Source organism: Apium graveolens, chromosome 11 (genome assembly GCF_009905375.1).
Source record: "Apium graveolens cultivar Ventura chromosome 11, ASM990537v1, whole genome shotgun sequence".
In the NCBI taxonomy this organism is placed as follows: Eukaryota; Viridiplantae; Streptophyta; class Magnoliopsida; order Apiales; family Apiaceae; genus Apium; species Apium graveolens.
In genome coordinates this window covers 195,884,228-195,900,056 of record NC_133657.1, presented here as the reverse complement: position 1 = coordinate 195,900,056, position 15,829 = coordinate 195,884,228, and the positions used below count along the sequence as shown (strand labels likewise).

Genomic DNA, 15,829 nt, shown 5'->3' with positions numbered 1-15,829 from the left:
AATGTTTCTCCAAATCCAGCCATCAACTTCCGCATTGCATACTTTTATATGAAAGATTCAAAACTTGTCCAAAAATATAATATTTTTCTTATTTGTTTATAAAAGAACAAATCGACGAGTAGAAACGAGTAGATAGCATACGTTTATGCACACGAATATATATTTTTAAAAATAAATAATTGTTAAACATAAACAAGGCAAACTGGGAAAGAGATTATAAACAATTTAATCTCCAAATAAGTTCAAAGTTCAAATTGAGTCGATAACTACATATATGAAAGTTGGGCCTCAAGTGTTATTTACTATTATTGTTGTGCAAGGCCTAAAGAGTTTGGAGCCCAATAAACAGAATGCAAAGTTATCTGCAATCTTCAATGATTTTCTAAGTTTTACGTAATTATAAATACAAGTATAGTTGATTATATGATTATAGTATGTGTAAAATCATTCTCATTCTCACCTTTGACAACAGGCAGTAACATGATTACCCTACGAGGGAGCACCCTTACCAAGGGTGGATTCTTTTTACGTTTTTTCTAAACAAGACCGGAATATTATTTACTTGAGGTTCCTCTGCAATTACAGATAGATGTCCGTTCTTTCTACTTGAAATTGAAGTCCTTTTCTTAAGAATGGCCATCTAAAAGTATTAGGATAAACCAAGATAAACATAAAGGAAATTTCTCTCCCATGTAAGCTTGTTTTTCTCTCCTATTCTCAATAGTGGGAGTCTTGTTTTCGGCACATCATGGCTAGGCTTGAAGATTTGAATGAACAGTTGGGGAACATGGGTATTGACGACAAGGAGAATGAGGAGTTGTTCTTTGGATATGATGTAGAGGAACCACTAAACAAGTACGAACTCTGTTTGGTAGGACGTTTTTGTCGGAGAAGAGTCTGCATGTTAGGGCAATAAAATCAAAATTTGCAGACATTTGAAAACTTGTTCATGGGATTAACCTCAAGGATCTTAAAACGGGGATATTTCTTTTTCAGTTCTACAATGAGGAAGATATGCAATGGGTGTTAAACGGAGGTCCTTGGTCGTTTGATGAAGCTATGTTGGTTATTAGCACAATTGGTAGGGGTATGGATCCGGTTGAAGTTCCTTTATTTGAGTTATCTTTTTGGGTGCAAATTCATGGACTACCAAATGGCTTTATGACAGAGGCGACATGCAAACAATTAGGGGACTTCTTTGGTACTTTTTTGGCATACGATCCGAACAATAATTCAAGAATATGGCGTGAAAGTATGAGGATGAGAATAAGGGTGGATGTCAAGAAACCTTTGAAGAGAAATAAGAAGATTTGCAGGAGGAATGGTGGTGATTGCATCGTCCAGTGTAAGTATGAGAGATTAGGGGACTTCTGCTTCACCTGTGGTTTAGTCATGCATACAGAGCGATTTTGCAGTAAGAGGGTTACCCAGGCTCAAGGAGAATCCATTAGAGAATGGGGAGCATGGCTACGTGCACCACCAAGGCGTACGGCGGGTCAGAACGGAGCAAATGGCTCCGTGATGAGAGAAATATTGATTGGGGAGAAAATCATGGGTTTCAAATTATCATCAGAAATATATTTGGGGGCTGTTACAGGAGAGAAGGAGATAACTGATGCCTCAAGGAGTGTAGTAAAAGCGGGAAATAACAATACGTCTATTTTGGTGGGATCTAAATTTGAACAATATGGGCCACGTATTTTGGAGGCTAATTGTTTTCTTAAGCCTGGTAATGGGCCAACCACAGAGGAATTGACTGGGCTTAATATGGATGAACGTAAAAGACGTCGTGGGTCTGAAATAAGTGAACATATGGAAATCGAAAGTAATGGAGGAGTATCACCACCAGAGGCTGCACTTTCTCATGCTGATTGTGCAACTTCTTCAAAAGAATTATTGGCTACGCTTGCTATGCAAACTAGCCAACAACAATGAATGCTTTAAGTTGGAACCGTCGAGGGTTGGGGACCCCTCGAACAGTTCGAGTTTTGAGTGATTTAGTTAAATCACTTCGTCCTGATTTTCTCTTTTTGTCGGAAACAAAATCGAAAGCTGATAAAGTAGAACAGATGAGAGTTAAGCTGGGTTACGCCCAATATTTTGCTGTCAATTGTATTGGTCGTAGTGGTGGTTTAGGTGTTTTTTGGAAGAATAATGTACGTTGTGAGATTAGCAATTACTCACAAAATCATGTAGATGTTATTTTTAAGCATAATAATGTGGCAGCTTGGAGACTTTCTTGTTTTTATGGCATGCCTGAGAGTTCTCGTAGAAAGAGCTCGTGGGATTTGATTCGTTTGTTGGCTAATAATTCTACTCTCCCTTGGTGCATAATCGGAGATTTCAATGATCTCTTGCATGACGCAGATAAGTGGGGTGACCACTCCCGCCCTAGATGGATGTTAGATTGTTTTATAGCAGCCGTGGAGGATAGTAATCTTTCTAAACTTGATCTTCATGGAGGGAAATTTACTTGGGAAAGAAGCAAAGGTAAACCTGGGTGGGTGAAAGAAAGGTTGCACAGGAGTTTTGCTACTTAAACATGGTGGGATCGCTTTCCTCTTTGTAAGCTCTCAATTCATCATGTTGTTGCTTCAGATCATGACACAATCTTTCTCGATTTGATTAACACTTCTTTTTCGTGTAAAGATTTTCGATTCAGATTTGAAAACACTTGGTTAAGGGAGGCCTCATTTCGACATGAGGTTACGAATTTCTGGTTGAGCTTATCTGCTACCAACATTATTCCTAAACTCGTTTCTGTCTCAGGGTTTATGGCGCGTTGGGGTCGAAATTTCTTTCATAAGTTTCGAGAGAAAATAAAGAAACAGAAGGAGGTGGTGGCGAAGTTAGTGGATCGTATAGATGCAGTTGGAGTGGAACTCTATTTCTCAGAAAAAGATAAACTGCAGGAACTCATGTTGCATGAAGAAACCTATTGAAAACAAAGGGCAAAAAATTTTTGGTTGGCAGAAGATGATGCCAACACCAAATTCTTTCATGCCTCTGCTTCAACGAGGAAGAGAACGAATCATATCCCTTTTCTGGAAGATAGTACTGGGAATCAAATTCTTGATCATGATGGGATGTGTCGTATTGTGGCGGATTATTTCGAAGAGATTTTTAAAAGCTCTCGTTCTAGCAGCTTTACCTTATATGTTATGGTAGAGAGGCAAGTCACGGCGAGCCAAAATACAAAGCTGGTAGAAGATATTACTTATGAAGAGTTTACTATTACAACTCGTCAAATGCACCCTGATAAATCTAGTGGTCCTGATGGGTTAAATCCCGCCTTCTATCAACAGGGTTAAATCCCGCATTCTATCAACAGTTCTGGTCTGTCCTTGGTCGTGAAGTCTTCGCTTGTTGTAAATAATTGTTAGATGATTGCTCGTTTCCAGCAAATCTTAATGAAACTAACGTGGTTCTTATCCCGAAAAAAGAACAAGCATGTAATATGAAGTATTTGAGACCAATTTCCTTATGCAATGTGTTCTACAAAATTATTGCAAAAGTGCTAGCTAATCGTCTAAAGCAAGTTCTTCCTTACTTATATCTGAAAACCATTCGGCATTTATTCCAGGTAGAAGTATTTCGGACAATGTTCTGGTTGCTTTCGAAGTAGTTCATCATATGCATATGAAGAAGAGGGGAAGGGAGGGCGAAGTTGCACTTAAACTTGACATAAGTAAGGCTTACGACAGAGTTGAGTAGGATTTTTTGAAGGCAAGAATGAAGGGGATGGGGTTTAGTAGTAAATGGATTAGATGGATGATGCTCTGTGTTAGTACTGTTTCTTATGAATTTTGTTTAAATGGTACTTCGATTGGTCCGGTGCAGCCTACCCGGGGTTTGGGTCAAGGTGATCCGCTATCCCCCTACTTATTTCTCTTATGTGTGGAGGGACTTTCGTCGGAAATTAATCGAGTAGCAACGACTGGAGCTATTCATGGTTCCCAAGTTTGTGATTTGGCTCCAACTATCACGCATCTCCTTTTTGCGGATGATAGTTTTTTGTTCTTTAGAGCTGATAAAGTCGAAGCTACTAGCATAAAAAATCTTCTCAACAATTATGAAGTTCTTTATGGCCAGTCCGTGAATTTTCAAAAATCTGGAATATTTTTTAGCTCAAATGTCAAAGATCGTGATCGTACGGAGATTTCCAGAATTCTGGGGGTGTTTAATGATCTCAGGAGTAGCAAATATCTCAGATTTCCCTCTTTGGTTGGCCGTTCAAAAAAGAAAGTCTTCGAGTTTATAAAGGACAAGGTGTGGAGGAAAGTTCAAGGGTGGAAATCGAAAAATATTTCCCAAGCAGGTAAAACGATTTTGATCAAGAATGGGGCTCAATCAATCCCAGTATATTGTATGTCCTGCTTCCTTCTTCCTAAATCACTTTGTCAAGAGATAGAAAGAATTTTGAATTGATATTGGTGGAATTCGAAATCGGGGAACAGTAAAGGAATCATCTGGCGGAGTGATATGAGCATGTCAAAGCGGAAATGGGGTATGGGTTTTCGCAATCTCTATGGTTTTAATGTTGTTTTGGTGGGGAAACAGTGCTGGAAATTCATGAAGGAGCCGTTCTCATTAGTAGCTCGCCTATATAAAGCTAAATATTTCCCAAATTCTCACTTCTTGCAGGCGAAGGTGCATCATGGTGCCAGTTTTATCTGGGCTGGTATGATGACAACGAAAGAAGAATTGTTTAAAGGCTACAGAAGGGTAGTGGGAGACGGTAGGGACATCAATGCTATTCGTGATCCTTGGCTGAAAAGTAAAGAGGGTTATTGTGTTGATCAAATAGTTGACTATGGTCAGAACAACATTAAGGTTTCTGAGCTCATGGATCCTTCTTCTAAATCATGGCATGTGGAGAAGATTAATATGATTTTTACTATGGAAGATGCTTGTTTGATTTTAATACTCGTGTTCCTCAGGGCATTGTTAAAGATCGTATTGCTTGGTCCAACTCTCCCGATGGTCAGTATTCGGCTAAATCTGGCTATCAATTTTGGTGTGACAGATCATTACCAATCTCAAATATTTCTCAAGGTGTTGGCGGGAGTAGATTGTGGAGTCTTGATGTCCCCAACAAAGTTAAAACTTTCTTGTGGCGGTTCTGTCGCAACAGTATTCCTGTACGACGTAGATTAAGTGCACGTGGTGTCTATCTGCCAATTACTTGTCCTATTTGTGGGGTGGATATTGAGCACAAACTGTTAGAAAATGAAAAGTTTGAGACATATTTTATATATGTTTTTGATATGATTTCCGGAAACTAACACTTGGAGGTTGTTCCTTGACATGAGGACTTAAACTTTCGTATTTGGATCTAAGATATTTTCTTAGTGGAATCCATGAATATATTGAGACAAAGTTGCTTGTTTGAAATGGGTTATGGGGATTTTGTCCCACATTGGTATTGTAAAAGAAAGATATTGAGTTTATATAGCATCTTGTGTTAGTGTTGTTTACAACTACTAGCATAAGTGGAATGTTTGTGTGGCCTAGTGCTAGTGGAAACTCTTATATTTTTCTTTTCTATTACAAGTTTAATTATTTATATTGATTATTTAATTATTAATATAAAATATATTGAGTAAGGATTATTTTAATCATACTCTGAATATATTTTGTAATATTAATATTAATTAATCAGGATATAATATAAATAATAAGGAAAACCCATTTTGTTTACTTTTTCTGTTTTGTTACTTGGTGTACCACATCGAGTAAAATAGAAGAAGAGCAACTTGAGATGCCTATATATTGAGAGGTATACTTGAGATTAAAATGACACAAGTCTCGGTGCCTACCTCGCAAACATATATGAGTTGCATAGGTTTTTTGGGCAAACTGAGGTGCGAGTCGCCGTTGATCATTGTTGGTTCTGTGGCCAGATTGATCTGTTGTTGTTTTATCCTGGAAGCGATATTGCTGCATTCCATCACAGCTTAAGTGGGGGGCAATAATCTCTTCAAGAACAGTCAAGTCCTCTTGAAGGGTTTGGCGACTCAGCTGTTGTGTTCTTCTTCTTATCAGAATTTGGAAAGCGATAAGAGATAAGTTTTCTTTACTTTCTTTGTCAATTACAGTCTTTATAGTTTGTTATTACCTTCGTGTTTTATTTCGTTAGTTGGTTATTTTCCATGTTCTTGTTATTATATATATAACTGCCCATTGTTGCTGTGTAGTTAGAATTATACCCAACAATCTTGAAGAGATTATCTGTGTTATATATTAATTAGCAAGATGGTTAACGAAACTGCTGATGTTCCTAAAATTGTTGAGACTGGTTCTGGTGGTACTACTACCATTGACTGGACCACGTACTGTTTTTCCCAGCCAATTGATTTATCAGGTATGCCTAATAAATTTAGTGGTGGAGCTTCTTTTCTCTTTGGCAGAAAAAAAATGAAGCTCTGATTAACGGTTAAGGGTCTATGGTTAGTGGTACAGTATGATCCTCATGGGTTGGATCAAGAGAAAGCTGAATCTGTTAAGGTTTATGCTTTATGGGCTGAGAAGGATGGGGTGGCTAGGGCAGCCAATTTTGGCATCCTTGGAGAACACCTTGTTCGATGTTTATTCATCAGATGCCTATACTGCTAAAGTCTTATGGGATAAGCTAGACCGAACCCATCATACTGATTCTCAAGGATTTGAGAAGTATTATGTGGCTAGGTTTCTTGATTTTAAGCTGGTGGATGGAAAATCCATGACTGAACAGGTTCATGAGTTTGAGATGTTAGTTCATGATTTGGGTGAGTCCGGTATGGTCTTGCTTGAGAAGTTTCGAGTGATGTATGTGATTGAAAAGCTCCCTAAGTCTTGGGAAGAGTTTGCTCTCTTCCTGAAAAGACAGAAAGGAGAGATCACATGGACTAACTTGATGTTGGACATCTCAGCACGGGAGCAACACAAGTCCAAATAGGGACATGTGTTGCCTGTGGAACATGGAAGCTCGAAGGCGAATGTAGTGACTGTAGGACAGAAAAGAAAGGTAGTCACTAAGAAGGCTAACACTAAACCTGACAAGAACAAGGCTAAGAAACCAAAGACGAACAAACCATGTTGGTCTTGTGGACGGGTTGGTCATTGGAGCAAGGACTGTCCAAGTAAGAAAGCTAAGAAAGCTGGAGTGGTAGCTCAAGCAAATACTGTGCTTGGACTTGGAACCACGAGTGGACCAGTAGCTAACATGGTCACTGGTGAGGTTGTTGCCTCTGGAACCGATGACGGGTATGTTACTTACAACCCTGTACTACTTTCCACTTATCTGTCATATGAGTGGTTGATTGATACTGGAGCTAATGTACATATTTGTGCTGATATTAGCTTGTTTGTATCTTATCAACAGAGTCATGGAGTGACAGTGACGATGGGGAATGCTAGTGCTGCACTAGTGCTTGGAATAGGAAACGTGGACCAGAAGTTTGCTTCTGGGCGGATTCTATCTCTCACTAGAATGCATCATGTTCCCTCTATTCGTAGAAATATTATAAGTGGAAGTTGTTTAGTTAAAAACGGCTTTGAACTTTCTCTAAAATGTAATAAAGTAGTTATTACTCATACTGGTACATTCTTTGGCAAGGGTTACTTGTCTGATGGTTTGTTTTTAATAAATGTTGAACCCGTTTTGGGTGGTTTTATTAATGATAGTGTTGCACCTTCTGTTAATTGTGTAGAATCATCTGATTTGTGGCACTTACGACTTGGTCATTTAAATCTTGGTGCTCTAAAGAATATGTTGAATTTAGAGTTGATTCCAAAGTACGCCATTGATAAGAAATCTAAGTGTCAAGTGTGTGTAACTGCTAAACAAACAAGGAAACCTTTTCATATTGTTGTTAGGGATTCAGACTTGTTAGATTTAGTGCACTCATACATATGTGAATTTGGTGGTGTGTTGACCAAGGATCACTGTAGATATTTCATTACCTTTATAGATGATTGTAGTAGATATTGTTATGTTTATTTGCTTAAACATAAGAATGAAGCACTAGATAAATTCATTATGTATAAAAATGAAGCTGAAACACAAATTGGCAAAGTACTTAAACGTTTGAGGTCTGATAGAGGTGGTGAGTATACGAGTACCTTGTTTAATGAATTTTGCGCAAACAATGGTATAGTTCATAAGATTACTCCATCATACACACCTGAGTCTAATGGGTGGCAGAACGAAAGAACAGAACTTTTAAAGACATGATTAACAGTATGCTAATTAATTTTGGGTTGCCTAAGTACATGTGGGGAGAGGCTCTGAATACGGCTTGCCATATTCTGAATAGAGTCCCTCTGAAATATATGGACAAGACACCATATGAATTATGAAGAAAGCGTAGGACAAGTTTGAGTTATCTTCGTGTGTGGAGGTGCCTTGCTAAGGTGCTTGTCCCTGAACACAAGAGAAAGAAACTGGGTCCGAAAACTGTTGATTGTATCTTTCTGGGCTATTTTGAAACCACAACTGCTATGAGATTTTTAGTATTAAAATCTGACATAGATGGTATTGTGGCGAATACGATAGTTGAGTTCGTGATGCAACTTTCTTTGAGGAAGTATTCCCAATGAAGACTGGTATACCTTTGGGTAGTTCTGAGGATGATCCCACTCACACATCAAGTTCTATTCCTGATCATGTGGAAAAGATGATAAATGTGGGGTGGATCCTGGTAGTAGCTCTACTCCTAACAAAGTAGAGGAACCTAGAAGAAGTAAGCATGCAAAGGTAGTCAAGGACTTTGGAAGTGACTTTATCACTTACAATATCGAGGATGAGCCTTTAACTTTCCGTCAAGCCAAGGATTCTTCGGAGTCAAGGCATTGGAAAAGCGCTGTAAAGAGTGAAATTGACTCAATTGTTTCAAACGGAACATGGGAGTTAGTTGATCTCCCTCCAGGGTGTTCTATTATTGGATGTAAATGGATCTTCAAGAGGAAGTTAAACCCTGATGGCTCAATAAATAAGTACAAGGCTAGGCTAGTTGCTAAGGGCTTTAGGCAAAGGGAAGGCATTGATTATTTTGATACATATTCTCCAGTTGCCCGAATGACAACAATCAGAATGCTTATTGCATTGGCTTTTGTACATGGTCTTATCATCCATCAAATGGATGTAAAGACAACTTTTCTTCATGGTGACCTTGAAGAAGAGATTTATATGGATCAGCCTGAGGGATTTGTTGCTTCTGGTAATGAGAGGAAAGTATGTAGACTAGTCAAGTCCATCTATGGCCTTAAACAAGCACCTATAGACTGACATAAAAAGTTTGATGAAACTGTTTTAGACTTCGAATTTTTTAGTTAATGAAAGTGACAAGTGTGTCTACTATAAGGTTAGAGGTAATGATTGTGTGATCGTGTGCTTGTATGTAGATGATATCTTGTTGTTTGGAACCAATATTGAGATTATTAATGAGACAAAGAGTTTCTTGAAGAGGCACTTTGAGATAAAGGATATGGGTGAGGCTAGTGTGATTCTTGGGATCAAATTGACTCAGTCAACTGATGGAATAACTTTGTCACAGTCTCATTATATAGAGAAATCTATACTTGAGAAGTATGGTTATTCAAATTGTAGAATCGCTAGTACACCATATGATTCAAAAGTTGCCTTAGTCAAGACTAGTTCAGGAGTTCCTGTGTCTCAGTTAAGGTATTATTAGATTATTGGGAGTTTGCAATATCTTGCTAATGTGACTAGGCCAGATATTTCTTAATCTATGTCTAAGTTGGCTAGATATACAAGTTGTCCAAACAAGACTCATTGGGAGGCACTGGATAGAGTTCTTAGATATCTGAAGGGAACTATTTCCCTTGGCTTGCATTACCGGAGATTTCCGGGGGTACTTGAGGGGTACAACGATGCAAGTTGGATAGCTAAGAAATCTGGTTCCAATGGAGTGACTGGATATGTGTTTACCCTTGCGGGTGGAGCAGTGTCCTAAAAGTCTTCTAGACAGACTTTGATTACTCGGTCTACTTTTGAGGCTGAGTTGTGTGCACTTGATGCCACGGGGACGGAGGCTGAATGGTTACATGGACTCATGAGTATGTTATCTGTAGTAAGCAAGCCGCTTCCTGCCATTTCTGTTCATTGTGATAGTCGTAAAACTATCGACAAAGTCAGAAGTGTAAAGTATAATGCTAAAACAAAGAGACACATCCAAGTTAGATTAAAGTCTATAAGGGATCTTGTGTCTGATAAGATTTTTGCTATAGAGTTCATATGAACTCAGGATAATATAGCTGATCCACTGACTAAAGGGATTGAGCATGTTATAGTCCTTAAGTTGAGGTTGGGGATGGGACTGGTAACCCATCATAATTCATCAACAGCGGGAACCCAATACACCTGAGAGGAGATCCCTCGAAGTGTATTTAATGTGGTAATAACAAGTTGTAAGGATGAATTGGTAGTACCTCTACCATATACATTTAGATACTTATGTATCTGAGTCTATCCCCTATAAACCTTAAGAGGTACTTGAACTGCTAGTTAGCAAGAGTTGTTTGAACTCTGAATGGGGTCAAGTCGTTTGACGAGATGATAGCAGTACATCTCTGGAGATGCCCAGCTAAGCGAATGTAATTGTGTGGTCGTAATTAGAGGAATGGGTTATTCCTCGAAATATTCGACGAAGAGGATCGAGACATGACCATTAACGTCTCAAAGCCGTAGATTGGCACCATAGCCTTTGACTTGTCGTCGTCTATGGAGTGTGGTTACACCCAACGGATAAAGATTCAAGGTGAAACATTCCATCTGTATCCAGTAGCCATCGAAGTAGAGGACTTAGGAGGGTTCAAACCCGGGAGGGTACCGACTCTGAAAAGCAAGTCATGATAAAATCTGGTATGCAATTTAATTATGAATTTGTGGGGGATTGTTAGAAAATGGAAAGTTTGAGGCATATTTTATATATGTTTTTGATATGATTTCCGGAAACTAACACTTGGAGGTTGTTCCTTGACATGAGGACTTAAACTTTCGTATTTGGATCTAAGATATTTTCTTAGTGGAATCCATGAATATATTGAGACAAAGTTGCTTGTTTGAAATGGGTTATGGGGATTTTGTCCCACATTGGTATTGTAAAAGAAAGATATTGAGTTTATATAGCATCTTGTGTTAGTGTTATTTACAACTACTAGCATAAGTGGAATGTTTGTGTGGCCTAGTGCTAGTGGAAACTCTTATATTTTTCTTTTCTATTACAAGTTTAATTATTTATATTGATTATTTAATTATTAATATAAAATATATTGAGTAAGGATTATTTTAATCATACTCTGAATATATTTTTTAATATTAATGTTAATTAATCAGGATATAATATAAATAATAAGGAAAACCCATTTTGTTTACTTTTTCTGTTTTGTTACTTGGTGTACCACATCGAGTAAAATAGAAGAAGAGCAACTTGAGATGCCTATATATTGAGAGGTATACTTGAGATTAAAATGACACAAGTCTCGGTGCCTACCTCGCAAACATATATGAGTTGCATAGGTTTTTTGGGCAAACTGAGGTGCGAGTCGCCGTTGATCATTGTTGGTTCTGTGGCCAGATTGATATGTTGTTGTTTTATCCTGGAAGCGATATTGCTGCATTCCATCACAGCTTAAGTGGGGGGCAATAATCTCTTCAAGAACAGTCAAGTCCTCTTGAAGGGTTTGGCGACTCAGCTGTTCTATTCTTCTTCTTATCAGAATTTGGAAAGCGATAAGAGATAAGTTTTCTTTACTTTCTTTGTCAATTACAGTCTTTATAGTTTGTTATTACCTTCGTATTTTATTTCGTTAGTTGGTTATTTGCCATGTTCTTGTTATTATATATATAACTGCCGATTGTTGCTGTGTAGTTAGAATTATACCCAACACAAACTTCATCTCTTATTTGACTGCATTTTTGCTGCTAACTGTTGGCAGTATGTAGGTCTCCAGTTTGCTATGAGCTTAGTTGAGAATGCTCCTGATTGGTTACGTGCTAAACTTGAATCCGCAGGGACAGATGAGTTAATATTGATTGCCAAAGTTTTATGGAGCATCTGGTTTTTTCGAAATAAAAAGGTTTGTGAGGGGAAACAAGTTGATAGCAGAGATGCCATGGGTTGGGGTACGAGGTTCTTTGTGGACTGGAGGTTAGTTAAGGCTCAGACTCTGCAGATTTCAACTACTGCTCGTTCGTGTCATACGCAATCTGTCACCAAATGGAGTCCTCCATCAGTTGGGGCATATAAGCTTAATACAGATGCAACGAATGTAGTTGGTGCTGCTGGCTTCTCGATAGGGCTGGTGATTCGTGATCATGTGAGGATTTTTGTAGCAGGGATGGTGAAAGCTATCAGGTCGAGGTGTTCAGTGCTTGAAGCGGAGATTGTTGCCATCAGGGAAGGTCTTCGATGGTTGGAGGACTTCACGTTCTCTCGAGTTGAGGTGGAATCCGACTCCCTCCTTTTTGTCCAAGCAATCAATAGTCCTCAAGTCAATCTGTTAGAAATAGGTTTTATCATTGATGAGTGTCGAGATATTCTCGAGTGTAGAACAGGTTGGTCTCTTTCTTTTGCTAAAAGACATGCGAACAAAGCCGCACATTTAATGGCCAGGCTTCCTTGTTTGCTAGATTGCCAAAGTGTTTCCGGTCTCCTCCGAATATTATGTGGGAGACATTGATGTATGAGTCTTCTTCTTAATGGAAATTTGCTTTATTTAAAAAAAAATACAAGTATAGTTTTCCAGAAATCGCACTTTTATAATTTACAGAGTAATAAAAGGGTGAAAAGACAAAACTTCCTTCAATGGATGTACGTACACTAACCGGGCTTAAAAAAATAAGGTTAATTTAATCTATTCACACTCTTGTGCTGAAAATAAAAGATAAATTTTGAAAATAACATTTTTCTTCCTTCTCTAGAATTGGCCTGCTGATAATTTGATTCTTTTTTGGGTTGTATTTGGTTTTGAATAATTGAAAAATCAAAAGTTTTGAGTTAGGTTCAAATTTACTGATTTTTTCACCCGAAAATTATGATCTTTTTCAGTTTATTGAACTAAAAAAATTCAAACTGAACAATTTTAATTTTGGATGTTCTAGTTTTCAGTTTCGGTTATGATTTTTTATGAGTAGCTAGTCTTACGACTCTTCTGGTGACCGGAAATCAGCCCCAGAAGTGGGACGACAAGAGATAAATTTTGGTTTGATCAGTTTTGCAACAAATTGACACGATCAGGTCAATCTGCATGAGACTTAGTGAACACCAATAATCAGTATGGTCCAAGGAACAAAACCTACATCGTACAGAGGTTACAATATAATCAAATTAGCAATAACAACACGGCAAGCAACTTAGTAATGACTCTCAGCTAAGGTGTTTGAGAACCTGGTTGATAAAGTTCTACTAAAGCTGGTAGATGGGGCCTCTGTCATGGTGTTTGAGAGCGCTGTTGTTCTTTTAGGTAGGAAAAACAGTAATAAGTGTTTACATAGTTATGAAGTTCGTGTATTTTTTTATTAACCACGCCCGTGCACACAGGTAGTCGAACTTGACCTCCCGCAAGAAACACAAGAGCTCAACCACTTCACCAACACATTGTTGGCGGGTTATGAAGTTAGTTTAATCTGTAACTATGATTATTAATCATGATGTATATAATTGTCGGGTTAATAATTAATTTCTTACTTAGGCTTATTGCTGCAATTTTTTCATAACCCGCCAACATTGTTGGTTGTTGGCGGGTTATGAAGTTAGTTTAATCTGTAACTATGATTATTAATTATCATATATAATTGTCGGGTTAATAATTAATTTCTTACTAAGGCTTATTGCTGCAATTTTTTCATCTCTGCAAGAAGTTGCAGACTTGCTGGAATCAGCCTAGACATAGCGAGACTTTGAAATCAAATTATCACGCTGAATTATCAATTATTACCATTGTTATTAGCTTTCACCGTCCTATATACAACCTAATGATGCAGTGTTTTTCCAGATTTAGTCGATTCATATTTCACAAAGCTGTTCTCACTTTTTTTTACTCTAAACATGAAAGTTAATGAAGGGCATTATATATGTCTCTCACCGGCCCTGAAATTCGAGGAGTCCTAGTCGAAATCAGTTTATGGGACCCTAATATACATATATCATGAAAATTCATATATATTTACTTGAAAAGCGCAAGTCTTGCTCGCCTATAGTCAGGACCACTCCTGTGTCTCTGCATACTCATATTTCATGAATACACACAACCAAACGCACTGATCATCTTTCGTTTCTACATTTCCGTACCTCCTAACTTCAGTACGATAATTGCAAATAATTTGACCTAACACTGCAAGTATGATTGATTTCTGGAATAAGAAGATGCATGTACAAAGCTGTACTGATTTCGAAGTTTCGACTCGAATACATATTATTGATAAAGACTAGTCTTTATATGAATGCAGACGATGCGGAATAAATGGTGTGTGCATACAGAAGATAACAATGTGAAGTAACGTTTGAGTGAGACTAAGAAGAAGAAGAGGAAATTATTGTTGGGTAAGTACTGTATTATCAACTTAATGGCCTAATAGAGCCGATTTAATTGAACGTATTTTTTATGTTTGCGACAAAAGGGAATTTCTATACGGAACTTTTGGGTTCTGCTATAAAGGGTAATTATATTGACCTCAAACTAGGAATGTTTCACAAGTAATTTGGCTGTTTAGTTATTTATACGAATGATTTTCTGTGTGTATTCCTTTTGTTCTTCGTACCAACTGTGATCCAAATAATGAGACCTGTACAAACTTTAACATATATGCCTGGAAAATCAGATTTAGATTCAATTACACAGCGTGTTTTGCTTAAAACAGTTTTATCGTGAAAATAGTGACAAGACTAACAAAATGCTGAATAATGTAACAAAAGAAAGAAAGAAAATATAGTGAATAACAGGTAACACTAAAATACATTTTTTATAGTACGTGGTCTATATATATCAAGGGGACTGGTGTTCGGTCTACAACAAACGTATGTTATATCATGTTATATCGCGTTATTATTTTTTGATACATGTAAACTAAAGATTTTTGGAGTGAATATATGACGGTCAACATCATCACGTACTGCTAAATTATTTCACGCTATGCTATGCTATAACATACGTTTCTCGTCCACCATCTGCAATTTGATAAATGTATTCTTTACTGATCAAGATGAAATTAGGTACAAACTGCAGCTCAGTCTTGGAAACTCTGTGTCAAGTTTAGGGCAATGCATTAATTACATGAATTATATGAGCACTTTCGGTTGTTTGAGTTATCTCACCACTTCTCAATTATCAAATTAGAAAATCAATACAATGACTTATCTCACTTTAGTGATACGGTAAGTTATGCAATCACATATAGTAAAAATATCTCATTCAAAACAATTTACACATATACAAGTATGTAACCAAAATAGCACATACATAATGATCGATGTTGAAATGTATAATTGATCATGTAGGTGTAGTGTACTTAAAGTTATATGGGTCCAAAATCGACATTATTGCACAGATTTTTCAATGAAACTGTGGTGAGTTATATATATGTACACGAGTGTTTAAGTATGATGAAAACATTTATACAAACAATATGAACTCCACGAAAGTTACAGGCAAGAATGACTTGAAATCTCAGAGCAAGTGCATCAAGAACACTAAGCAGTCCAAGAGTTACAGAGGTGTTAGGCAACGGCACTGGGGAAGATGGGTGTCCGAGATTCGCGAGCCGCGAAAAAAGAAGAGAATTTGGCTCGGTTCGTTCAAGACAGCGGAAATGGCAGCGAGGGCTCAT

The 15,829-nt window shown here is 37.6% G+C and overlaps 2 protein-coding genes across 2 annotated transcripts; both read left to right on the top strand.

The window, feature by feature from the left end:
• Positions 1-1,931: 1,931 nt before the first annotated feature.
• On the top strand, positions 1,932-3,714 carry LOC141696420 (uncharacterized). Its single transcript, XM_074500563.1, has 5 exons — positions 1,932-2,490; positions 2,599-2,859; positions 2,974-3,306; positions 3,402-3,452; positions 3,584-3,714. The coding sequence occupies exons 1-5, from the start codon at positions 1,932-1,934 to the stop codon at positions 3,712-3,714; spliced, it is 1,335 nt and encodes a 444-aa protein (XP_074356664.1).
• A 2,541-nt stretch (positions 3,715-6,255) lies between these two features.
• LOC141696419 (uncharacterized) lies at positions 6,256-12,684 on the top strand. The gene is made up of 2 exons (XM_074500562.1): positions 6,256-6,364; positions 11,948-12,684. The coding sequence occupies exons 1-2, from the start codon at positions 6,256-6,258 to the stop codon at positions 12,682-12,684; spliced, it is 846 nt and encodes a 281-aa protein (XP_074356663.1).
• Positions 12,685-15,829: the final 3,145 nt, after the last annotated feature.

Excerpts from the sequence above, each read along its gene's own strand:
- LOC141696420 (XM_074500563.1), top strand. The coding sequence starts at position 1,932 with ATGAATGCTTTAAGTTGGAACCGTCGAGGGTTGGGGACCCCTCGAACA. Across the intron at positions 2,860-2,973 it reads GGTGGCGAAGTTAGTGGATC|AAGATGATGCCAACACCAAA; the intron begins GTATAGATGCAG and ends TTTGGTTGGCAG. Across the intron at positions 3,307-3,401 it reads TCCCGCCTTCTATCAACAGG|CAAATCTTAATGAAACTAAC; the intron begins GTTAAATCCCGC and ends GCTCGTTTCCAG.
- LOC141696419 (XM_074500562.1), top strand. The coding sequence starts at position 6,256 with ATGGTTAACGAAACTGCTGATGTTCCTAAAATTGTTGAGACTGGTTCT. Across the intron at positions 6,365-11,947 it reads CCAGCCAATTGATTTATCAG|GTCTCCAGTTTGCTATGAGC; the intron begins GTATGCCTAATA and ends GGCAGTATGTAG.